At 41.0% G+C, this 26,887-nt stretch overlaps 1 protein-coding gene across 1 annotated transcript; it reads left to right on the plus strand.

The window, feature by feature from the left end:
• Positions 1-11,929: 11,929 nt before the first annotated feature.
• ETNPPL (ethanolamine-phosphate phospho-lyase) lies at positions 11,930-26,459 on the plus strand. Its single transcript, XM_065690389.1, has 13 exons — positions 11,930-12,037; positions 13,898-14,016; positions 14,177-14,336; positions 15,176-15,250; positions 16,994-17,087; positions 18,077-18,193; positions 19,970-20,052; positions 20,585-20,810; positions 21,704-21,858; positions 22,628-22,717; positions 22,912-23,042; positions 23,926-23,993; positions 24,863-26,459. Exons 1-13 carry the CDS (start codon positions 11,982-11,984, stop codon positions 24,992-24,994), a joined length of 1,506 nt encoding a protein of 501 aa, XP_065546461.1. The 5' UTR covers positions 11,930-11,981; the 3' UTR covers positions 24,995-26,459.
• The last annotated feature ends 428 nt before the right edge of the window (positions 26,460-26,887 follow it).

Raw genomic sequence — 26,887 nt, forward strand, 5'->3', positions numbered from 1 at the left:
ACCTTGAGAATAAGAAAGTAGTTCAGAAACTGGTAGCTACTTATCTGCTAGAAAGTCAGAGCTGCTTTAGCTGTTCTAACAGATATTGAAGAAATATCTATCCTATCAAACTTAACTATGCTCTCTCTACTTTTTATTTGTTTTCCTTTACTTGCTCCTGTTGAAACAGGGTCCCGACGGATTACCAATGCCTGGCTGTTGGCAAAAGGTAGGATGGGTAGAGCTTTTATTTTCCAGGGGCGGTACCTCTCTGGCACACAGAAAAGCCTGTCACAGTCATACTGAACACAATCAGGATATACCTCAAAGCTTCTTAGACACATATATGCAGCATTGCAAAATAAGACCTCCCACGACAGTAGCTGGCATGATGAGGTAGTAATATACATGTAGAAGTAATAACTTACTGATGCAGTATTGTAGAAATAGTTGGCTTTAGATTTCTGGAAAGTCCAAGACTTTTCTGCTTCATATGAAGACCCACACATCCTTTGACTTCTGCACATGATCACTGCTTACCATTCTTTGTAAAAGCTCATGGGCACTTTTATCAAGTATCTATCTTGACCTATTATGATATCAGTTTTCTGAGATACCTAGAAGAGCAGTGCATCCTGCCCTTCTGTTTTCCCTACCTTTCTATTCTTCAATAAATACTCCTGACTGTCACGTTCTATGCTAATGTTAACTGGCAACATTATTTTAGTAAAGACTTAACCTAGGCAGCGCTAGATTTAAAACCATAGCATTCAGAATAATGTAGGTGGAGGGATACTGGCATGTAATACATTAGAAAACAGAAAGCATAAGTGAAACCCTGGGTGCATTTATCTCTGAAGAATAGCTGATGCTGAGGAAACAACTATCCGTATTATTTGTAACTCTGCCGTATCTACGTATTTGGAACAGATACCTGAAATATCAATTTACTAATTGGATTAATCTGTATCTTTTTTTGTCTCTGCAGTGATGAATCTAACCATAGAAGCATGAAGTTGTGTATATAGTGCTCCACTTTTTGTATTTATAGTTGAAAACTGAAAATTTGATTTTACAAGTCTGAGATATGTTTACATGTAGCTGCTTTTACTTGTTTGCAATAGTCCATGTGTACATCTGGTTTTCACTTACATCTGCAGTTAGATGATATATAACTGCAGGGTAAATCTGCAAAGATTCTCTCTTGCGTTAGAGAGAGATCTCAGTACAATGATCAATAATAGAAATCTGATTATTTCTGTAAATTCTTATATTTGGCTTGTCGACCTGCATGGACAATGAGTGCCATGAACTAGTTTACAAGAAATTGTGACCAAATAAGAGCAAAATGCTACGAAATGTACTGTACCAGCCGCCACTGAAGTTTACTGACTTGGCTTCCATGTCCATCTTAAATACTTCACTGATTCCATGCCACATCTGCTTGTACAGACTAAAAGCATGAGTTTGTGTGCCAAACCTGCCTGTTGTGTGATCACGTTATGTACTAAATGGCTGCTCACGGTGACCTTTGATTCCAGTTTCTGAATCATTTCCTTTTGTCATCCCAAGGGAGTCACACCATGGCTTATTGCTAAAAAGAGATAAACCAGAGGAGGATAGAAAGAGGCCTTGAATTTTCGGAGAATAGAGTTCCAGCTGCAGGTGGATGGCTTCCAGTCTTGCGGGTTACTTGGCCCCTTTGATCAAAGGGGGTCCCGCCTGTTAATCAGCATCAGTTTGCCTTGCACTGCTCACGGTCGTGAAGACATTCACGACAGGCCCTGTCGAGTCCTTAATCAAGAAGGAAAGAAGTTTGAAGAAGAAACCAGACTTCTCTGTGGGTTGTTTGAAAAGGTTACAGTGGTGCTGCAGGGATCGTTTCTCCATGGCAGACACCACCTGAGGCCAGAAGCTTCTCAACCTTACCCAAGGATGGACAGAGTATGTGCTCTGCATATTGTATTTTGGGACTGCTGGAGGAAATAGCATTCTTGAGGCGAGGATGAATCAGAACATCCTCCAGTGGAGGAGGATAATGGAACTGACCAGAGACATGTGTACCATGGTGTGATGTTCAGGTGATTCAGTTTAAATTACAAAAACTAGCAGAACTTCTCTGCAGAATTTTGGAAGCTATGGTTAATTTTCTTTCCTTTTCCCATAACTGTTGCCATAAAGGATGCATTTCAATAATCTGTTCAACATTTGTGATGTTGGCATTGAAGAAAATACTTCAAGCCAGACATGCATCTTGTTTCAGTGTTAGGTTTTTATTTTAGAGTCTTCGAAGCCTTTAAGTCTAAAAAAAAAAAAAAGAAAATAGTTTATTTTTGTGTTTCACAAATTGATTTATATTCATAATTGATCTTGTTCTTTTTCTGCTGTTACAGTGACCTTACTGGACATTATTATTCAAAAAACATTGGAGAAACAAGTCTGTGTGATTACCACTGCACGCTTGTTACCGCACTACACTGTTAAGGGTGTCGGTATTTCTCCATTTCTGTTCAGATTACTAGCTTTCTAGGGAAACATGGGCAAAGTTTTGCTTCTCCACTTTTTTATTGTTAGAAATACCGAATTTGTGCACATTTGTAGTTTTTGCCATATTTCTTCCAGTTTTGAGTCTTCATATGGTGCACTGTAGTTAGTTTGAGAGGCTAGGTTATGAGAAATGCTGCCATATTTGGCACATGGAAGTTCTTTTTATAGCACTCCCATTCCTAGTGTATATAGCAGGATGATCACAAACTTTTTTAATTACGTTTTTGAGAGTTGTTTTTCATACGCAGACTGTTGAAGACAACCTGCGTCCATCCATGTGTTGGCACCTTACCCTTCTTGGAATGCATGTTTTTGCTTACTCCATCATTTCTAAATCATGTGAAGATGGAGACCTGGTGTGGTTGCACTTTTCATATTGATCCACAATCTCAGATTAATGGAAAAGCCACTATAATGCCATCTTTCACTTTCCTAAATCTTTATTGTCATTTTGCTGTATCAGAGACAAAAAGAGCTTTTCAAGAGGGGAAATCTTCCACAGATTTTTTTAAAACTAAAAATTAATTTTGTGGCCTCCTTCTAGCAGTACCTTACTAATAAAAACAAAGTTCCAACAGTATATAGATGTATATATACTGAATATATATATATATTCACTGCTGAGATCCATCTTTCCAATACTAAGAAATAAACAAGTGTTCACAGATATAAGGGAAAATGGTTTTATTTGCTTACATTTTCAGAGATGCAAGTATTGACCTGTTTGAATAATCACTGCTGCAATAGTGAAATCCTTCACGTGGCATAGACTGAATATAAGGTGCTAATAATCAGAGTGCTACAGCAGTAATGTGAATGAGGAACTTTCCAGAAAGGGCACAAGAGGAGAACCACATAAGCCCTTCAACTTGACAGTTTTAGTCTGCTTGTTTAGGAAGCACTATCCCAAAATCCAACAGGATGAGAAGCAAGCTGCCCGCCTAATGAAAAATAGTTTCTTATGCCTATATTCCGACGTGATACATTTGGCTTTGTATATTAGAGATGTGAATACTCAGATGTTGAATGTTTTTATGAAATAGCAAATACTGGCAATCATACAGGCCCTCAGAGTATTCAAATGCTAAATCAAGTAGGATGTTTCTTATCTGGCTAGATGTTTCAGCAGTTCAACATCAAGACTGTCCAAAAACACAGGTTATTTAAGAAAGAGCAACAAGATAAAGAGCCATTAAATGCACAGTGTCGTTAGCACTCTCATTTTTTAAATTTGTGTATCTATATTTTTAAACTGTCCTCATTGCATCCATTTCTGTATGAATCAGTAAAGCTGGCAGAATCTTGATTCATTTCCTCATTCAGAAAATATTTATAGATATTGCTGCTAAGCATTAGTCAAAACTCAATTTTCCTTTAACTCCCTGACACTGAGACCCTGCTGAAGAAACACTTCAGCACCTTTACCCACTTTCTTTTCAATCTTGCAATTTCTTTATTGAATTCCTACCAAGAAGGAATACTTTTTTTTCCCCAAAAATAATCTAATTTATATTTTTAAGCTTCTATGTTTTTCAATATGATCGAAGATTCATTCCATTTAAATGACCATGGGTGAACAGCAAATAATTTAATTTGACATAAAACAATTAATTTGACATTAAACTACATATATAGATTTGACATTAATATTTGCATCTCAAAGATTGACTTGAAACCTAACACTATGTAGGTAAGTTGCGTGTTCAGGACAAGGGGAAAAATAATGCATTGTGTTTAATATTTAACCAAGAAAAGCACCCTGTGAAGACTTGCAACATGTTTATTTTGTTTTAAAAGTACTATTTTTGGTGCTAGTATACCTTTTTTCTTTCGATGGCAAAGCTATAGTTTGAACCGCCTGTGTGTTGTATCTTTTAGTAGCATTCCTCCAGATAGATATGATTTGTTTTGTTTAGTTTGTGACAGGAACAGTAGTTCCTCTACCAGTCCTTTCAGTTATAGAAATCTGTAGTGGTATTGGTCTACACAGTTTCTGTATCCCTGACCTTTTCAGGTATGATTAATTCTTGTTCTTTTGAGAGTTTTCAGTATTTGTTTCACACCGGGTTTTGTAATCATCTGTTACTCCAGTGTATTATAACCACATTGTGCAGAAGTCCTGTTACAGAAGTAGCAAGTCTTTGAAGCACTGTATGGAATATGTCTGACATACACGGTCCTTGTTTTCATATTCATAGATTAGCTATGGGGAAGCTTTCTTTCAGGATGCTTTCCTGAGGTAAAGCATGAAATGTTAATTCATGGAACAATGTATTTTTTTGATTTATATTTTTATTTATTACTGAATTTAATGTCACATTCTGATAGTGTAGCAAGGCAGAATGACACTCTTCATCCAGCTGTTTATATATATATTTTTAGTCTACCATGTAAGTTGTATGAATGAGTTTCAGAATGATCAAATCCATATACCTGCACATGTGTAAAGTATAGAGTTTTAAAAGGGATAATTCTTAAGATTACTGTACAGTGTGGAAAGTTAGCATTGGCTCCACTGAGCATTACACTCATGGAAGAGTGCATGTGAGCATCAGTTACTCTCTTAAGCCAGCAGAAGAGACAATGCAACCCCAAATGAGATGAGCAGACCTTTGGTCCTTGTGGCGAGGTGATGCTGCATAGGGCTGGGGGCCATGTCAGGAGATGTGGTTTGGATCCTGGAACCCTGGGCTCTTCAGTTGGCTGCACCTCCCTTTCCCTAGCAGGGAAATGGGATGAGTGATGCATTCTTCCCTTGCAAAGCAATTTGACACATGCAGAAGGAAGGACCTAGGTACTGGTGCTTAGTAACCAGGGGAGTATCAACAGCTTTAACAGTGGGGTTTGATTGAATCAAGACCACTTCAGTGAGTAAAAACTGCAGAGATACTCCCAGTCTATTGGATGTGATGAAGATGTTCAAGGCATGCAGCAGTTGACCTTTCCTTTCAAATTTCCTCACCACTGCTGCTTGACCATCTTAAATTGCATTTTTAAATCTCTGTATTTTACCTAATGAGACACATAAAATTCACACTGGAGAGTTACACAAACCACTAATATCTGCAAAGGTAGTGGTCAAAAAGAAGCCTAATTTTTAGTAATTGAAAAAAAAAAAAAATTGTTTGATTTCAGTGACCAGAATTAAAACTAACACCTGATTAATTTTTTTTTCTTTCTTTCTGCAACTTCCTTTTATGGATCTGAATGTTGCTATGATGAACAAATGAAGATTTTCTTGCACCCTCTGTACTGAAGTATTTTACATGGTGGTTGGATTCATTAAATGCTGTTAGATACAAGTGCCTGCCACCATCATTTCCGACAGAATTTCAGAAAGATGCTACACAGAGCAAGTGCAGTTTGTATTTAAAAAAAAAGGAAAAAAAAAAGGATTTGAAGTGTCGTTTTTGTTTAATTTTGTTTTTAAATGCATCCAATTACCAATGCTGCTTGGAAATCTAATTTTCTTTGGAAAACAGGGGGCCTTAACTTAACCTGGGACCGTTAGCATTTTACTTGTTTCTATTTAAAAAAAAAGAAATTGTATGAATTTCCCAGATACCATTGGTACTTGCACACTTCTCAGAAGTATTATGAAGAGTTGAGTTGGTGGAAGAATGTTTTACATATTGTTAACATATATGTGGATATTCTTATATTATTGTACATGTTTGGGAAAATATCACACAACTTTAAAAATGTTACTAAGATGTATGTATCTGACTTTTTCCTTTGGAAAATATTATATATTTTTATTTGTATTTTTTACTTTTTTAAGTTCATCTATATGTGCTGTTATTTTTTTATTGCAAATGGTCTCATAAGTGCAGTAGAAGAGATAAAAATACAAAGAAAAGTAATTTGGTAAGGATTACAATGCTTGGGGGGAAAAACACATGGGTCAGTATCATAATATCAATACTAGAAATATTTTGAGTGTCTTAGCACTGTAAATATGTCACGAGACCTCTTGACTAAAGAATTACAAGATTTTAATCACCCATTTTAATTTGTTATTAATTACCACTTTCCTGTGGCCTCTGGTCTTGACTTAATTGAACCCGATCAAACAGCATGCTTTTTTGGTTTTATTATTAAAATCTCTCCTTGTTTTTTGATTGAATACTGTTTTGTTTTCCTTCAGTTTTGTACTTCAGGTTTTGTTTCTTGCTTGTGAGAAGTTGATCTTCAGAATTATTTTTACACTATTTATGATTTATTTTCATAATGTAAAAAGTGTGTAATTATTAAAATATTAATCCAACCACTGGTGCTGATTTTGCATAGTTATAAAGTTCTTAGTGTTGGTGCAAACCATTGCTCTAGTCTGTCTGGATTGGAAGAAATTTATGCTGCATTGCGCCAATCTGTGGTTCGAAATCTCGTACAGGTCGTTTCAGTCAGTATTTGCATTCACACAAAAATCAGGGCCTTTGCAACATGTTCCATTTTCCTATAGTGTGCAATAAAAAAATCCCCATGTTGTTTAACCCTTTAAAGTTGAGTCCATTCAGTCTTCTTTTTTCTAGACACGCAGAACAGCCTACGGGCATCCACAAAAGGATGTAAGGGAAACACTTTGCTGCAAATATTAGAGCTTTTCCTTGCTCTGGAAAAGCTGCAAGGATTTACATACTGACCAGAAATAGAAATTATTGCTTAGACAAGTCCACATGTACTACGATCAAAATAAATAAGCTGAAAATCACCAATCTCCCCTTTCTGTAATACTGAAGGTGAAAAATAAACCCGAACTGCTGAGAAATAAACATGTGCCCAGACAATGTCAAGTACCAGTGCAAGCTAGAAAATGCGAGGGTCTGTTTCACCACAAATCCAGTTTGTTCATAAAAGATGGAGCATAATAATTATTGCAAAATGGCATATTGTCAACACCCTGGTCTAAGAGCACACATTTTTGCAGGAATCTCCTTGAACAAAGGAGATTTTTTGAAAAAACCTGGAAGATCGGACAGCAGCTGTAATCACTTCAAAGCATTATTTACATGCTTGGGTTTTCTAAGTCCCAGAATATTTCAGACAAACAAAACACTCCCCATTGTTTCCCCTTCCTTCACCTCAAAGAAATGTAGTCACCCTCGGCTAAGAAAGAGAACAAGCACTGGGAGGGTTTGACCTCTATTTTTAACTCTTAATTACTCTTAATCTCCATAGATGTCCATCAATCTTATCTAGCTTTGTTTTAGACTCTTGGGGGGACTAAAAATACCTTTGCTCCCTTTCCTAGATGAGATACTTACAGCTTAACTTGCCCAGCATCCCCAAGGAAGCACCCAGCGATGCCAACTGCAGCTGCTCTGTGCCATGCTTCACGTGCAGTTAGCTAGAGCTAACTGTCCATGGGTTTCCCATTCGGTCCTTTTACTGCCTGTAAAGTCAAACCTCAGCTAACCAACAGCATATAGCCTTCACATCTTATTGCACTCATGCGACATGACTTCCCTCTGCCATTCCTTCACACAAGGAGCTGCCAAAGCATTCATGCTCCAGCAAGTAGTAACAATCAGACCCAAATAAGTATTAAAAGCAAACAAGCAAGAACATGCCAAAGCAAGTCATGTTCCTGCAACCACAGTCCTTCTGTCTTCACAGGGTCACTAATTTGTCTTCTCTTCTGTTAGCTTCCACTAGTTTCCAGCCAGAGTACTCACAGGGCATTCTCCTGTCCCTTCCCCTGGCTGCAGTAGAAAAATACAGTGGTTTGGGATTCTTGCTCAAAACTTGGAGCTTGAATGCATGTATGCGTCTATATGCATGTATATATAAATATTTGCATGCATACACATATATCTACATGACCTGTAGTGTTCAAGAAAATACTGTACACAAACCTCAGAGATCACAGTCTGCTAGTATAGTTGTACTCAAGCTGCTTTAGTTTGCATCTGAGACCAAAGGCAGACAGTGTTCCTGTCACATCAACTAAGATGCAGTTTTTACATGTGCTTACACCAAGGCAGAATGTTCAATAACTAATAAACAACCTGATTATCTTTGTATGTGCAGGTTACAGCTTGACTGAGTTTTCAAAGTACACACACCTAAGCAGAGCTGTCATGAGCTCTCACTGGCATACCTTTGTCTGGCTGCTCCCTCCTGGAGCCAACAAATAACTTGGAACATTTTGCAAGTTTTTAGGATCTCTCTTCTCTTTGGCATACTGAGATTGTTGTGATGTAATTGATGCTGGTTGAGATAAAACTGATAAAAGCAAATACAGCCAAAAAGTTACATAAAATGTCAACTCTCACTCCATTACATCAATTAGGTTGTATCAGAAAGATGTGTATATGATACATTTTCCATTTAAAGATATGGAACATTCAGCATCAAAATGATCCTCAACAAAAATGATTAAGGACCCAGCAGTAAGCAAATGGTTCTGGAAAGTGATGCGGCCGTGAAGCTCAGTAACGTAACCTCACTCTTCCCTGCCTTCCCAATGGTATGCAATTAACACACTCTGTGTTCGACTGACTCAGGGCTGATCACCACATCAACTTGCAGGCAAGTCCATTCCTCTTTCAGCATAAATATCACACAGTTGGCTATCCCTGGGAAGGTGCAGGTAAGTATGGTTCATCAGTCTTTACCTTTCTGTACCGAAATGGATCTTCAATGCAGATCATTTCCCACTGACGATCTATAATTGGTTTGTTTCTCAGGATGAAGCAGCAACAGATTGTTTTTCAGAGGTACAGTAACTCCTTAAACAGTTAAATAGGCAAACAAAAGCACCTTACTTGGATACTTCGAATAGCTCTTAGAAACAGTTACTCGTTTTCATCATTCACGCAGGGAACCAGGCTGCTGGTTGCTGGTACCCTGCCAGCTAAAAACCCATACCCAAGTGGGGGGAAAAATCAATTAGAATGTTCAGAAATCAGTCAGAGAAAGCACCATGTTTCTTAAAAAAAAAAAAAAGAAAAAAAGAAATTATGACCCCCCCCACACACACACCTATTTTAATAATTCTTTACATCATGGAGAAAGAGCTGCTAGTATTTACTCCACAGCAGTACAAGGCCAAATGGGAGACATCTAAACCAGTCAAGTGACAAGATGCTGGAAAGCTTTGTCTCAAGCAGGATCACACTGCTAAATGGAGGGGAAAGACCTCTGCTCTACACATGAGACTTGGCAGGCTTGATCCTGCTGATAATATCAAAAGCGCATGCAAGAACCATGAGCCAAGAGGGCGGGCTATTTGCTTGGTTATTAAGCCTCTTTCCATGGCTGTGAAGGAACAGAGAAGCAACTCTCCCCCAACAACAAGCTGCTTCACCTGCCACTCTGATCTTTCCTTAAGAAGTTTAATATTGACTCAAGCAATTGCTAATCCAGCTGTGAACAAACTTGCTTTTGTTACACCTGGAACAAAACCTCCTTATACAAGCAGGGCTGGCTGCTGATGCGTGCCTGTGAAGGATTAGAAGCACAGTAGCTTGCATATCCCTTAAATCTGTTTGTGGTCCAGGGTTTCTGTGCAAGCAAGACCAGCAGGGCAGCATAGACAACTGAAATTCTTCATGTAACCGCTCCCAGTAGCCCCAGAGGAGGAACGAGGCTGTGCTGGTCACCAGCAGGCTGCAGGCACTGGCGGGTGCAGGGGAATCATCTCTCCTGAGATGCCCTTCGACTCACAGACTCATGTGCTGCCCTTCAGTACCAACGTTCCAGCCTTCCTTTACATTACTGTCACAAAGGGATTGCAGTTAGGTCCAGTATATAACATGTACAACTGAACCACATCTACCCTATTCTAAGTATTACCCCCTACCTTTCAGAGATATGGGCAAAAAATGGAAAAGCACTGCAGAAAGCATTCCTGGCAGGTTCTAGCCTAGCCTTGATTTGGATGCTAGCAGATCTAAATGCCTGCTATCTTTTTGAGACTCACCAGTGAATCTCGTTACTGGCTGTACAATACTGCCCTAGCTGACAGCTTTGACAGCTCCTTCCTGTCTGAAAGTCCGTGCTTTCTTCTGCCTGGGCAAGGCACTGAAGATGGGCAGCTGCTGTCTCTGCCGGGATGTGGAGGTGTTGCTACTGGCGCCTCCTACCACTTCTGTAACAGCGCTGTTCTGTTGGTTGGGTGAGGCAAGGTTTCCAATGGAGCAGGAATGTGAACGTTGCAGAGCTTCAAAGTTAACACTGTTTGAAGAAGCTCAAGAAAATGCCTGTAGGAAAAGAAATGCTTGACTACAGAAGCAGAAAGGTGGCTTACTGGCAGAGACACAAAATATGTAAAAATCAGGAAGTGTTTCTTCCATCTGCAAAATTTGGGATGACTGACTGGATACTGATCTAGAAAAGGCAAGCATCATCAGCACAGGAAGTTGTGTGGCTTTACATATGCTCTCTGAAATCTCTTCCAAACATAGCTCTGCAGGTGGCATAGATGAGCTACAGATGGGGCAGCGGGGATGTGGGCGCAGGTTTTGCTGCTCTCTGCCCATGCAGCTCAAGGAGCAGCCTCCAGGAGAGGAGAGAGTGCATCTTGGCACGGAGAAGGTAAAGCTATGGGACTCCACCAGGAGCTTCACTGTTCTGAAAGGCAATGCCTTTTGACGTGAATTCTGCCCTTCTTCACTGTGAAATCATTCTTTTTCTTACAGCCTTTGATGTCCAGTGAGAGGGTTATTATGGGTAACCATGAAGCAATGCCACATTCAAGCAAATTGCTTCTTTGTTAACAGTGTGGTTAGAAGGAGATCATGGAACTAGTTATACTTAGGTCTTGCCTAGACTGAAAAAGAGTGTACCAATGCATCAGAGCACCAGGGATAGACCCCTTTCCTACTTATGTGTATAAAAACATAGAAATCCATAGCTCTTCCTAGTTTGCCCCACTTTACAAGAAATACGGGTACTGGCTTTGATAGATGTATACTAGTATCAGCCTACAGTTACGGACAGGTTCAGGAAGACAAGGACCTGTAAAAGTCCCTGGATTATGACACTAATTTGGACTGAATCAAGTGCTTGGTGCCCCCCTTAGGGATGTGTGCCGCACAAGTGCGCTGCCCGGCCGGTGATCGGGGAAAGGCGAGCAGCCGCAGGCCCGTCGCCTGTCGCCTGTTGGAGAGGGGGCGGCCGCCGGCCCTTCCTCCGCAGCAAGTCTGTTGAGTTGCAAGTTCGTGCCGCTCGGCACCGCTGGAAAAGCTCCAAGGCGCGGGGGGCGTAGCTAGACAGCGAGCATGAGTTGGCCCCGCAAGAAAAGACGCTCCGCGGAGGGCAGTGAGTGGCCAGGACGTTCTGTTCAGTCCTGTCCCGTCGTGTCCCGTCCCGTCCCGTCCCGCAGGGGTAGGCGGGAGGGGGCAGGCAAGGAGGAGGAGTTTGGCGGGGGGCAGAGCCGGTTTAAGAGGCGGCGAACCCCCCAGACGTGCCGTTCTGTTCCGTGCAGTACTGTGCTGTGCCGGGCCGACGGGATGGAGGAGCGCTACAGCAAGGCTGAGACCCTCGCCCTACGGAGGAAGCACATCGGGTAGGGGCTGGGAGCGCGGCCGGGGGCGGGAGGATGAGGTGGAGGAAGGTCTCAGGCAGCTGCAGTGTCCCCCCAGGATGTGCCACTGCCCGGACGGCCCCGCTGAGCACTGCTGGGGACTGGGCATTCCCTCCGGGAGGGGACACGGCTCGTCAGCCCTTCATCTTGCCAGATCTTCCGTCCGCCTCTAATTCCCGCGGCGGTGGGAGGGTGCAGTCGTTAAAGAGTACATCAAAGCCTACATCACTTTTTCAGAGATCAGAGCAAGCAACCTGAGTGTGGTACCCAGGTGTGTGTCTAAAATGCAGCTGTGCAGGGTTTTGGGGTTTGGTTTTGGTTTGGTTATTTGGGGGGGGGGGGGGGGGGGGGGCGATGTGTGTGTGTGAATAAACTGCATGCTCCTGGAAAACAGACGTCTCCGTTAAATGAATCCAAGGAGTTTTCTTAAGCTGAGTCTAAGTGGAAGAAATGCAGGAAGGCTGCTAGCAGCTATGACCTGAGCAATATTCCTGGCTGTGCAGTTACCTGATCCCACTGTATTGAAATATTACTTACACCAGAATGTGCAGCTAGAATTCTTTTATTCAGTAGGTGTTGCTAAGTGAAAATAAGTCCAGATTGTTAAAACCAGTACTGGCTATTTGCTGATTGCATCCTAAATGTGTGGCATATATAGAAAGTTCACTAAAGATTCAAAAAAGTCATCTTCATGGAGCTGACACATCAGCCTCTCTTTGGGGCGAGCTCAGTATTACACGACTTGCCTGGGCAAGGACTAAAGGATCAGATTGTGCTGGGCAACCAAAAAGAAACTTTCACAAATCAGACTGACCTGCTGTAGGAGAAAAATCTGTGTTCAAGATCTGGCCGATGATGATGATGGTGTGCATTGCTTTTAAAGTGTACCAGAGCAGTAGCTGAAGGTGTCAGAAAGATCTATGCAAGGGGGCTAGAAATTGTGAGAAAGAAACAACTTCACTTTCTCGGGGTCACATTTAGGCTTTACAAGTTCGGAATCTCAAAATACCCAACAATAGCTCCTGAGTTACCTGGAAACAACTGTGCTTATCCAAGGTCACGTCAACGTTACCAAAAGTTCAGAGAGCTTTCCTTCTGCTCAGTAATATCATTCAACATAATTACATTGGCATGTTCCCACTGGGGGTTGGGAGGGGGAAAGAGTACTTTAGGTAATTTTACAAGGAGTCTGAATTTTGCTGGAAGTGATGTAGGTTCTTATAAAAAGCTGGGTTTAAAGATTTTATCCAAAGCAGTCAGGAAGAAATAGTGAGGGTTTTAAGACCTGCTCTGTACCTCTGAAAATAAAGCCTGCAATGCATTAGTGTTTTGTTCTTGAATGTGACCTCTATATGGTAGTCATCCATTGCGTAATGAGTTTTTGGCTATAGTATAAAACAATGTTTAACAGCATAACTTTATTCCCAGTGAGTTAATTGCCAGTACATGTTTGTAAGGCATGTAAACAAACCAAGCTACAGCCTAGAAACACAGCAGGACATAGAAGGACCTGGAATGACCTGCAGTCACTGTGCTCCTGTGAAAACCACTTGCAGACAGAATCATGCTTTAAATACACCCTTACTAAAGACCTACTTCTGTTCCCACTGTGCCTGAGGAGGGGCACAGGGGCTGGTTTTAATTTCAGCAAGAGCCCCACTTGCCCACTGTCGTGATTTAAGCCAGGACACCCACCATCTGAACCACTCACAAGCTCATTGCAGAGGGAGGCAGTTGTCTCCAGAGCTGCCAAAAAAGCATCCCTCCCCAACACTCAGAGGAAGGGAAGCAACTAAGAAATCTAAAATGATGTTATTTTATAACTTTTAATTTTGTTTTTAGACCTTCCTGCAAGGTTTTCTTTGCCAAGGACCCTCTGAAGATAGTGCGTGCTCAGGGCCAATATATGTTTGATGAGAAAGGAGAAAAATACTTAGACTGTATCAACAATGTTGCACATGGTAAGCAGATTAACCTGTAAGACTGTTCCTATTCCTTAATTTCTGATAGGGATCAGAACATGCTTTTTCCAAGTGATGATGTTCACAGTGCTTCTCTGAATCTCCTTGTGGTTCAATGACTGACTGCTTGCTAGTAATAACTAATTATTTTCCTCTCTAGTTGGCCACAGTCATCCATATGTGATAAAGGCTGCAACAAAACAGATGGAACTGCTCAATACAAACTCCCGGTTCCTGCATGACAACCTTGTTCAGTACGCGCAGCGTCTCACAGCCACCCTGCCCGAGAAGCTCTCTGTTTGCTATTTTGTTAATTCTGGGTATGTCTGACTGGTTGGTTTTTTCCATTATGACTACTTTGCAGCTGTTGAGATGGACACTCAGAACAGCTTGATCTAAATCTTACTAACTAGGACTTAGTAATAAGCAACAAAAATATTTCCAGTGGTGTAATGTTGTATTTAATGTACTTAATGCAAGACAGCTAAAACATAAAACTGGTTTGCTGAAAGCTATGCACACAACGGGGAAAAAAGCAAGAAAAGCAAATTAGACTGCAAATTGGTAAATGTTAGATACAGAGTAGTGAATGCAATCTGTAAATTGGCGTATGACCTGGAAAGGAGTAGTCTTTTTTAGGCGGTCCGTTTACCCTGTGATCGCTTACTTTGCCAGAACAGAAAACCTGCAGGGACTTGTGAGCAGAGGGGCTGTTACAGGTCAGACTAGAAGTTTGAGTCTTCATCTGGGGAGCAGATTTACATTCTCTGATGCCTGATGGTGTAAGCACTGGGGAGGACAGAGATGTCATGGAGAGTGGGAGATGGGGTTGGCATGCTGTTGCTTTCTGAGGGTTTGTGGCTGCATTGCACTCTCAGCTGCAAAGCAGTCTCACTTGTACCAAGAGGAGGTAAATGTCTACAAGCAAACTAGGGAAGGAAAGAAAGCATCTCTTTGTTTGTTGTTTATACAAAGAACCATTTTTTCTTCGCCCTCTTACATGGCATTTAGTCTCAACCTCAGCATTGTAATCTGTATGGTAACAGAGCCTGCTGTGTTATTATATCCATTAATCCCGTGCTTCGTCTTCTGTATGAGAATACCATTTTAATTGGAAGCCCTTTCTTACTATTTTGTGGCTGTATCTGTTATTATGCAGGTCTGAAGCAAATGATCTTGCTTTACGACTGGCTCGGCAGTACCATGGGCATCAAGATGTGATCACCCTTGAAAAGTAAGTACATAGAGCAGCTTATATGAATGCAGCCAGCAACCCCTGCCATTACTTCAGAAGTGGCTTTGTAGTAACCCCCTGCTGTTTGTACTCCACTGCCTGCTGAAAGAAAAGCTTTGTTGCTTTCATATTAGAACAGGTCAGGAAATCCCTTTTCCACATTTGGATAAACACAAGTCTTGAAGATCTCTGAAAAATAAGCTTGTCAGTACCTCAAAAGGTCAATCACCTGTTACAGGGCATTTCCCGCAGAGACTCCTGAAGCAATTCAGGCCAAAGTCTTGAATGTGGGTTTCCAACATTAGTGATGGGTCTGGCCACAGGGCTGCTCTGGAAAAGGGCTTTCTGTCCATCACACTCTACTGGACGTGGTTCTTTTTGTACAAGTAAATATTCAGTGGGCAAGAAGAAAAATCCTGTAACTCTCCAGCAGTGCTGCACTGGTGCTCAGCTCTCTTTCAGTGAACACAAGTTATGTGCACAAAACCAAGCAGTTCCAAAATTGGGAGGCACTGAGCAAGCCACCACCCGTGGGGAAGGTGGCCAACCATGTCTCTGGGTTTCCCTTGCTGAGATGCAGCTGTAGGCTTGTGTCTTCTTCTCAGATTGTGATTAGAAAGTTCAGCCAGAGCAACTGCAAGAGCACTTGCCTCTATTTGAACGGTACAAAACTTGTTTGACTCAGCCATTCTCAGATCACTGTTAGCCCTCCTTGACTCATGTAGCCAAGCTCTGAAGCCTTTGAGAGTAGCTTCCACCAGGAAAGGCTGAGGATGGAGCTGGCTCTGTCACAATTTCACTGCAACATCTTTCTGAACACCACAAGATATTTCTTTGCCCTGGTTCCCACACTGTAGGCTTGTATACCATAGCTACCATCCCAGTCAGGGAAGACTTTCTGTCCTTTCTTTGTATTCATTAGCAGATTTTGTTAGCTAGTAGAAAGTTATAAGGAACACAAAGGAGTTCAAGCACATCCTCTCCACCCTATTTGTGTGCTGTTAAGAGATTGTGACATGTCTTTGATGTGGTTTGAGGTTCCCTTCACTTCAAGTTTATGGTTGAAATAAAGTGTTTATTCCCTGAATGAAGCTGCTACATGCTTTAGGCTCAAAAGACTGTTTCCTCTTTTCTAAATCAATTGGGCTTGGTAGTAACCAGCTTTAGAATACTCTGTGATATAAGGCTTCTATATTCAAACAATATTCATACTTACCCTGAAAGTGGCTTCAGCCAAACGTTCTAGCCTGTAGGGTCTTCAGGGCAGGTAGCAGTGTGTTGCTGCTGCAGAAGATCCTCACCTTCAAATGCAGTGCACATTCTTGAGAGTCTCTGCAGTGGTGTTGGGGCCTAGTTTGCAAAGCTTGAGTTGGCCAGAGTGGTCCCCACATGCTGGAAATGAGGGAGCTGAACCCATCCTTCTGCTGCTAGGTAAGGCTCCTAGGACAGCTACCTTGGAGGTAGTGTGGTCCAGGGAATGTCGTCTTGGTCTATCCCCATGCCGGCACTTGATTTAATGCAAGAAAAAGCCTCCTGGTTCCAGTCTTGCTAGTGAATTAAAGTCAATGGCAATTTCACATTGTCTTTGAGAGAAAGACTGATTAAATTAAATCACGATCACTTAACAGTGGTACTGTGTTGCAGATACGGTTGTTTATTCTGGATTATTTATGGGCACAGCTGTAAATTTAGCTCTTTTATACATTTGGTGAAAAGTGACTTCGATATTTAACACTTATACAGTGCTTACCATGGCCATGTTACATCTCTGATTGACATCAGTCCCTATAAATTTAATCAGCTGGGAAAGGACAGCAAGAAGGAGTTTGTGCATGTGGTAAGTGTGGTTTTTTGCTTTTTGTCATTTTTATGCTCATTATGCAGCATACTGAATTACCCACTTCTGGTGTAAATACACTTTCATTCTGTTTTGCTGATGCTAGAGTACATACACTTGGCTGTTTATTAAATACAGTAAAATTGTTTGCTTTTGGATTTCTAAGGGGGCATTCAGCTGTGAGACTGATTTCCTTCAGAATGCTACAAGTTTCTTGAGTCACTGCACTATATGTTGCAAAGTTTGAAGCAGTCAGCCACTATCTGTTGTGTTGGTTTGGATAAAGATATGCAGGACATTTGAGTCTACTTCCAAAAACTGGAAAGGGAGACACCACAGGTTCACACAGATCTGGGTGTAGTGCTCATAGGTATCCAAGTGAGTGCAGTACAGTTCGATTTTCTGCCTGATCTTGATATCTTAGGCAAAAATCATTCTCAGCCCAGAGGTGTACACCAAGCAGGTCTTTCCTAGCTAGACCTCCTTGCGTTAAGCACACTGTTGAAGTAGTATCCACCTTTTTATACCACCTCCTTTCTCTTATTTACTGAACAGTTCATAGAAGCTGGAAGGTCATACAGATTTGTACTGTGACTAGGATACTGGAAGGGAAGTCACAGACTGGAAAACCCCATTTTCCAGTTCCAGAAATGGATCTTTCTGCAAGAATCTGAAATAAGATGATGGATGAGGACTCAGTATTGTGTCTTGGGGAACAGGAGGGATAGTCTTGAAAAGTGGATGATATAGGGACGGTCTTGAAAGGTGGACGATGTAGATGATGGCTCTTTCAGCAGCTGTTGAACACATCACAGGCCTAGATTGAGTTTAAGCTCTTGTAAGCATTTTTGCAATTCCATGCAGAAATTCAGGCTGTACTATTATTATTTTTCTGTGTGGAAAGACCAAAAATGCAGAGTAGTAGAAAAGAAAGTAAATGTTTCATAGGAGGATGGGCTTAAAAATAATTCAAAAATTGGTCTTTTCAGGCTCCTTCTCCAGATATCTACAGAGGGAAATACAGAGAAGACCACCCAGATCCAGCAAGTGCTTATGCTGAAGAGGTGAAAAAGATTATTGAAGAAACACAGAAGAATGGACGTAAGGTGTGTGGTTTGTGCTCTGTAAATGCTGAGGCTTCATCTCTTAAGTGTGTCATGGGGGCTTGAAACAGGCAACTAAGGACATGTTTCTTTACTCAGTTTTGCTTGATTCCCTCCATCCTTCATTTTCTATGCTGGGTTTTGTGTTCAAAATACTAGCCCGTTTTTCTACCTGATGCTCTTTATCATAGTATTTCTAGGCAACAATGAAGGGATCAATAATACAGATGTAAATAAGCAGATACAACCAAAGCAGTTTGATTTATCATTTCATGCATTGAATCAGTAAATTGTGAATATCTTAGGGCAAGCTTTGAGGTAAGATGAGAAACTGTACAAATTCTAGCAAGGATATATCAAAGTCTCCAGGACATGGGGTAAATATGCTGGATAACATCTTGATACGTTTCCAGGTCTAGTAGCTTAAGGTAACTCTGTAGTCATCTAAAAATGTATACCTTCCAATCGTTTACAATATGACCTTGATAAAAACAGATGATTTCCGAACGAGTTTACCTAAAATGCATGTTAATGTTTTGTATGATGGCTTTAGAGTTTTGAGACATGTAGGGCTTGATCCAAAGCCCACTGAAGTCCCAGAAGACTTCAGTGGGGGTTGGAACAGCATGTTCTCATCTAGTCCAGTGCACTTACATCACTCTTTTAGTTTCTTCATCAACTTTTTTTTATTCTCTACTAACGGATAGTTTTGTTTTTTCTTCCCTTGTTTCCTTTCTTTTGCATATTTCTTAGGTTTTGATGACATAGACCTGTGGCAGGACAAGCTGTGCTAAAGGCTAAGCCTCACATGCTATGCGAAGCTTCGTACTCTTTGGCCGTAGCATGCCTCTTCAAATATAGTGTATGGTTCTTTACACGTTACTGCTCGGCCTTGTTTCCAGGAAGACTGCACCAGCCCAGAGAGACCTCTTGATGCTCAGGGAGGGGTTCACAAGTGGTGTGGGGATACAATCCCTTAAATAGCAGACTTATGCCGAGACTTTGGGGTAATATCGTATCTCTGCTGCATAGACCTCTGCTGTTGACAAGAAACGAATTTTGATGTTCCAGTGTATCTGATCCGCTGCTCTTACCCTTACTGACTTCAAATAACTTTCTTTTTCATTCCTAGCAACTGGAATTATTTCATCTATAGCATTTTTCTCCTCTTTTGTCAAGTGCCTTATGTTGACATTTTACTTGTGTAGTTACTTGCATTATGCAGGGGTGCCCAAAGCGTAGCCTCAGGTCATTTTACAGTTCAGCTTCTGCCCACCTCTAGCTGGTGTTCAGGATAGAAAAAAGAGCTGATCACCACATGTATGCATTACGGGAGAGCCTTGGCATTAAGCAAGTTTAATTAACCTCTGCTGGTTACCCTCTGTGGGGAAACAAGAGTTTCACACGCAACATGGTTGTGTGTCTCCTGTAAATTGAAATCTGTAAATAAGTTTGCAGGGCTCCCAGGAGCCTGATCCAGCATCCACTGACATCAGTAAGTGTCTTCCACTTCAACAGCTGTAGGACTAGGGCTTAATATAGGTCCTTGTATTCCTATCAGGTTGCAAAGGTGGCCCTGGCTACTGCAAATTTGGGCACCCCAGATTACAAAATGAATAAATTCTTTAGCCATAGCTGTTCTCAGGAGGCCTCAGTTGTCCAACCCAATTGTGTGGTTAAATTAAAGCTCACATCGAAACACGTATTTCTAGGTTGTTAGATATTTGTGTAAAGGCCAAGTGGATGAGCACAGTTCTCACCTGAGTTTGTTTCTCGTAGATTGCTGCCTTCATAGCTGAATCCATGCAGAGCTGTGGAGGCCAAGTAATTCCACCTGTGGGCTACTTCCAGCAAGTGGCAGAGTACGTACATCACTTCAAAAGGGCGTAACTGGAAAATGAGCTAAAGAAACAGGTTTTTCTCTATAGGCTTATGCAGTCAATTAAGCTATCCCTCTCTGTTGGGTTTGGCTATCTGTGGTTCCTTTCTACTTTTTGAAGAATATGATTCCACTTCTATTTTTTTTTTTTTTTATAGAACATTAGCTGACCAGTTGTTTTTAGCTGGATAATTGTCTTTCCTTTTCTGTCTTTAATACTTAGGCCACAAGTTTGATGGATGATGAAGCTGAACCTTCATAGATAAAATCCTGCAGTACCATTACAGTGCCCTATTCTGCATCAACGTATCAGATTTTTTTCTTAACATTTAGCAAACTGAAAATTTTATCAATTGAAATAGCTATAGCTGTGTTTCAGCAGCCGCATTCTTTCTTTTTTCCTAACCTGGTCTCTCACTGGAGAATTTCTGTAGTAGAAGGTCCCCTGTCCCAGACTGCCTGCTTGAGACATGTACTGCAGCACTAGTCATTGAAGCTATTCTATTTGTTTTCAGGTATGTGCGTGAGGTGGGTGGAGTGTTCATAGCTGATGAGGTCCAGGTTGGCTTTGGCAGAGTTGGGAAACATTTTTGGGCATTCCAGCTGCAAGGCGAAGACTTTGTGCCTGACATTGTCACCATGGGAAAACCCATTGGCAATGGCCACCCTATGTCTTGTGTGGTCACAACAAGGGAAATTGCTGAAAGTTTTGGTGCTTCTGGAATGGAGTATTTCAATACAGTAAGTTTGTAGGTGAAAGATTACCTTCTTTTATTTTGGTCTGCATTTAGCAGTTAGAAGTTGTTCAGGTGATTTAGATGACATCTGCATCCATCACTGCATCACATTACTTGAGAGTCAACCACAGTCTAACATGTAAAAGCAAGTGGGGAGGCTTTTAAATATGCTCTGTATCAAGTGATACATCTTAATATGAACCAGGACTAGCTCTCTGGCAAGCCATGCATTTCAGTGCACATCCATACAGATAGATAAATTCTTCCTCTCTCTCTCTCTCTCTCCCTGCTCTGGAAAATGCTGGCCATGTAAAATCTCATTTTCTAGGACAGGCTCTGTGTTGATGGCACGTGTACCCTGGCAGACATTGCTCTGCAGTTGTCACCTAACAAAACCCTAATGAAGAAAAGGTGACTGTTTACCACCAAACATTTGGGCTGCATGCATGCCACAGAGAAGTAGCTTTCTTCTCGTTTACCAAGTCCTCTTTCTACTCCTGTGACTGAGCCTTCTTCCCAGCTACCTTGCATCCCCTGCTTTTAATGGAGTTTATACCCGCTAGTTCAAGAAATAGCAGATCTATCACCCGCCCACTGCTCTTCACAGGAGTATTTTGCCTGCACATGTAATAGGCAAACCATGAGAGCAGCTTGAACACTTCAGCAGTGAAATCTTCAAATTACTGAAACTCAAAGCAGGGGAAATGGTAGCCCCTCTCTTGGGCCTCTTACACTGCCCAGAGTGTAGGGGATGGTGCTCCACAGCCTGCATGGCATAAAATCTCTGCCTCTTCAAGCATGTCTCATGACCTGCCAATCCGGAGAGGAGAAGTGAAGAATAGGCACAGTTGAATGTTTCTTGATGGGTTCTATTTTCTTATTTGCCTTTACTATCAGTTTGGAGGCAATCCAGTGTCTTGTGCTATTGGTTTGGCTGTGCTGGAGGTAATAGAACAAGAAGATCTCCAAGGAAATGCTACCCGTGTAGGAAATTATCTCCTGGAGTTGCTGGCTGAGCAAAAGGAGAAACATCCCTTAGTGGGAGATGTCAGGTGGGTGCCTTACAGCAACGTCAGAGAAGAATAGTAACTGTGCTAGAAAAATAAGTTGGGGGTGCTGGGAACACAGAAACATTATGTCATGGTTATGCTACACCTTTTCTTAAATGGACGACAGAAAACTGATACTGGGAGGCAGTATATTTTTCGAAGTTGTCCATCCATCTACTTAGAATTCAGCTTCAGAATTCAGCTCTGAAGTGTAGTCACTAGAAAAGCTCTTGGAGAGAGCAGGAGGAAGAACCATCCACATGCGATAGCCTAATAGTCGGTGCACTGTTGGGATGTTGGACCTTGTTCAAATGTCTGGTTCATTTCGCTTGGAGATGTTAGTGTGGGTTTTCCTCATCTCATGTTACTACCATGAAAACTGCCTTCAGGTTGGGGGAGGAAGAGGGCATTGAGTTGTGATGGTTTTTTAGTTCTTAGTTTTGGTTATTTGTCTTCCACGGCTCCCTGGCTTGAGGTTTGCAGGGTAAGAGAGAAAGAATATTATTCTGTCTTTCTTAACTGGCCACACAGCTTTAATAAACCAGCTAAATTTATTTATCCAGAAATACCTGTTAGCCCACTTGATCATCTGAAGTAGCCAGTGCCAAAAGATGGCCAAAGAGAACACCTTCCTCTCTTTCCTGCTCTTTCTCCCTTGTGCCCCAGGGAAGGGAACTGTAGTTTTTAGAAACAAGTTTTGCATTTTCTTGCAGCAGAAGGCTGGGGTTACTGACACTGGGTTTCACTGGTTTGTATTTTTTCTCTGCTCCAGGGGTGTTGGATTGTTTGTTGGAGTGGATCTGGTGAAAGATCAACAAAAGAGAACGCCAGCCACAGCTGAAGCCCTTCACCTTATTTACAAGTAAGTGGCTTTTAAAAACTGTGTGCAGTGATCAAACCCTCCTAGTACTCCCCAGCAGTTAGTCATTAATTTCAGTTTAAATTTGTGTAGCTTTTGATAACATAGCACAAGGAAAAAGAAAAGTTTCAAAGTCTAACTCAGTCACAATATAGTTTTATAACTGTGCCTAACACAGAAGTTTCCTCTTTCCACAGGCTGAAGGAGCATCAAATCCTTCTTAGTGCAGATGGACCCCACAGAAATATACTAAAATTTAAACCACCAATGTGTTTCACTATGGAAGATGCAAAACACGTAGTGGAGACAATTGATGCACTTCTCACAGGTATGTATGCTTTGGTGCTCAAAGGAATACTCTTCTATATTTCTAGGTGACCCTTTAGAAACACCAGCCACCATAATCTAGTCCATTATACGCAAGAGAAAGTAATCAATCACTTTTCTTACCACTTGTCCAAACTGCTGTTCTTAATACCAATTGCTATAAATAAACAAAAAACTCCATATGTACTTCATCCAGACTTCTAGCCAAAATCCTGCTCTTGATCCTTTCTCTTACAATCATAGTGTTACTACTCATTTCTGGTCACATATGCTGTATGTAAAGGAGCATATATATTCATTCAGACAGGCCTGAAAGACACTACTGAAACACTGGTGATACTTTCCATAAGGTGCTCTACCCTTTTTGTTTCATTTTAACAGGCGTACTGGAACATGATTGCCTCACTCAGATTTAGCCTGAGGGTTTTCAGGCTCCATTTATCTCCTACATGGGGACCAATCCAGGGAAAAATAATGTACACTAGGTATACTATTAGCGTAAGGACTCTTCAAGCCCATTTGACATTGAATGCTCCCATCTCCTGAGATTGTAACAACTGGAGTTAGACTAGCATGAACCAGCTGGACAAAGGGAGAATTCAGCTCCGAAAGGTCTGTCTGAACCCCCGTGCTACAGTCAGGCCTCTAATTTCATTCTTTTCTTTAAACACCCCCAAGCTACACAGTCCAGATGCGTTAATCACGTTGCCTCAGAGAAGTGTTTTAGGAAGTATTCATCATTCTTCAGTTATTCTTCTGTGTGATAAATGCTCAGAGGAATAGCTGATTAGGTATTCTTTACTTCAGCCAGCTGTTAAATTGACTGTATGCTTACTTACCCCAGTTTATACTTAATTGAACGATTTTATTATTTTTTTTTTTAGAAATTGAAGAGGCCACTGGAATGAAGACAGAAAATAATGCATCTGCAAATGCACAGTGTAAAAGAAAAGTATGTTTTGAAATTTTTTTTAACTCTTATTCAGATAGGTGTTTGGCAAAGCAAGTATAAATTACTTTGGTAGAGCACACCTTCATTTTTGGTGGTGTGAGTAGTTCTGTGCCCTGAAACTGAGCTCAGAACATAACCCGTTACTAGAAACCTGAGAGGATTGTGTTACTGGGGCAGATTTAAAAAGAGCTGAGTAATACAGACCTACAACAAGAATTGTGTTGTAGACGAGCCCCTCACCTTGTCTGCCTTCTGTGCAAACAAGAGCAGCCAGACTTTGGACTGCACAAAATTGTGAAGTCAGCAGTCAACAATTTTACTAGTTCTGGGTATTGCATGCCACTAATGGATATTTGGCTTTCTAAGCAAGCCTTCAGCCTGGAAGGTGTCCAAGTTTTCGGAGAATGCCAAGGATTTTGTTTCCACCATAGCTCTCCGAGTATGAATGGCTGACATGCATCCAAATTAGGATTTACTAGGTTGCAGCCGCGCCTTTGGATAAATCATCTATAATTTCTCACAGCCTTAAAAACCTGGCACCCACCATGTTTATAGGAAAGCTCACTGAGCTGTCCCTTGGTGAGTTTTTCAGTGATAGTGTGAATAGTGTGAAGGCAATATCTGTGCTGTCTAGGGATGTAGTAATTAAGGCAGAGACCATATGGATTATTGGTTAACTAAATTGTACTGTATTTGGGGTGCCAGACTCCTCTTACAGACATTTATATACATTCAGTTCAATTTCTTTCAAAGCTAAAAAGTTGTGCCACTGAAAAAGGAGAGTCAGAGCTACCTAATGGGAACCAAGTCCAGTGACTGCTGGTTGGAAGACATGCACATGTCTTCATTGCATTTCATTTCTGTTTCAGACAATTGAAGGGAGTTCTCAATCAGAAGGTGCAAATGAAAGCATCAGCCATATGAATGGAGCTGCCTGCAGACAAGAAAATGGGCTTTATTCTAGAAAATGCTCACTGCCAAGTGAAACAATAAGAACATGAAGAAGGAAAGTTTCTTCATTCAGTTTGAATTTGTGTCTGGATTGCTTTCGAGAAGAAGAGTGCAGTAATCAGAGTCCTGTGATCTGTTTGAAGCCTAGTCCTACCTTCCATAAGCTGATTGAATTCCTATTAGCTTCAGTAGGAGTTTAAAATACTTTTTCAAAGAAAGACATGAACGACAACTGCACCATGTGGCTTGAAATCTAGATGTGACAGAGCGGACAAGTGATGATGATACATAAATACCTTGGTGCTGATGGCAGGTTTGACATAGGTACACAAACTCTGTGAAATTTGTGCATTTACCTGTGTTACACAGAATCTGAATTGCTTAACCATACAAGCAAATGGCAATCCTATTAAAGTTTAAAATTATATGCTTAACATGCTATTTTAACAATATTTTAAATTTCAATATTTAATATTGAGATGTTAATTACCTCCCATGTTTTAATGGCTGAATTCACAAAACAGTGCTTGAGAAAGAAATCACTATTATCTTCCAGTGTAACTTAGGTCCTATGGACCATATTCCCAGCTAATGTAAACTGGTGTAGCTTTGTTAATGTCAATGATGTTCTAACAAGAGTCTACCACTGTGTGTGTAGAGGCATGATGTTTATGCAGGGCATTCTCACTTTATGTGCAAAGAAAATTATGAATCTGGATCCTAATTTTCTATGGATAAAGCAACTTTTATAAAGATAACTATTTATAGAGAGTAAGAATTTATCTTTTTTTCTTTTTTTTTTAACCCAAAAGTTTATATATTGAACCCTCTCAGTCCAAAAAAAATGCAAGTAGAATATATGTCATTTCAGACATACTGATTGATTGAATTTAACCTGAGGGTCTCTCAAAATGAGGTTCCCGGGGACAACCCAGCTTGCATTCCCATGGATCTTAAGTTGTTTTGATCCTGTTGTAGCAGTGCTGCTACTTTTTGTCAGTGGTGACGAAGTCACATGCCAGTTGCATGGGATCCTGACACGTAAATAGCTATGCTAATATTTGACAGATCATTAAAATGAGAGGACCACTGCATAAAACATGCATGCAAACATTGACTAACTGTGCTGCAGATATTTTAGACTGACTTGTCAGTGTTAAATTTCAGCGAGAGCACACAAGACCGGCTTATGTTTAATACATGTACAACTCCATGCTATAGAAGATCCTAGGGGTTTTACAAATGGTTTGTACTTCAGAAAAAAAAGGACAAAGTGTATTTATTTCCACTTCAGTTTTAATACCCAGAGTTCTGCTGCTTTGTAATTGCTGCTAATGACCCTATTGATATGTCTGAAAATTGAGCACCTTATCTAATTTCATGTTTTCCACAGTTTGCTCTATTAATATTGATGTTTGTGGTGTAACATCTTCCAGCATCTTCAGGCTGGCTTATTTTCTGTTTCATGATCCTTGAATAATTCTTCCATAAAAATAAATCTCTTCTTATTTGTAATTATGATTTCCCCCACAAAGAGGTTTTTTGTTTTAATTTTATTCTTCAGTAACACCTATTTGATGAGGGAAGTAACTTCAGTTTTGGCTGGGGGTTGTCTCCATGCCAAAGCAGAACTGTGCTTCTCCAAGGTCTTACAGGGCCCTCAGCTGCTGGCAGGTCTTAACTTCCAAGCCAGATGCTGCCTCAGCTGCCACAATTCAGCTCCTGCTAGCCCTGTGCCAGGAAGGAAGACATAAGTCTTTCCGAACATGAGAGTACACAAAGGCCTTAAGTCAAAATAATTTGGTATGTGTCCAAAGGCACGGTTTAGATCAGTCCCTGTATGGAGTGCGGCTGCTTACTTATTACACCTCATCCACTGCGCATAGCAGCACTTCCCAGCAAGCAAAACCTTGTACAACTTATTGGAAGGGTTAAGCTCAAAG

Source organism: Lathamus discolor, chromosome 1, assembly GCF_037157495.1.
Source record: "Lathamus discolor isolate bLatDis1 chromosome 1, bLatDis1.hap1, whole genome shotgun sequence".
In the NCBI taxonomy this organism is placed as follows: domain Eukaryota; kingdom Metazoa; phylum Chordata; class Aves; order Psittaciformes; family Psittacidae; genus Lathamus; species Lathamus discolor.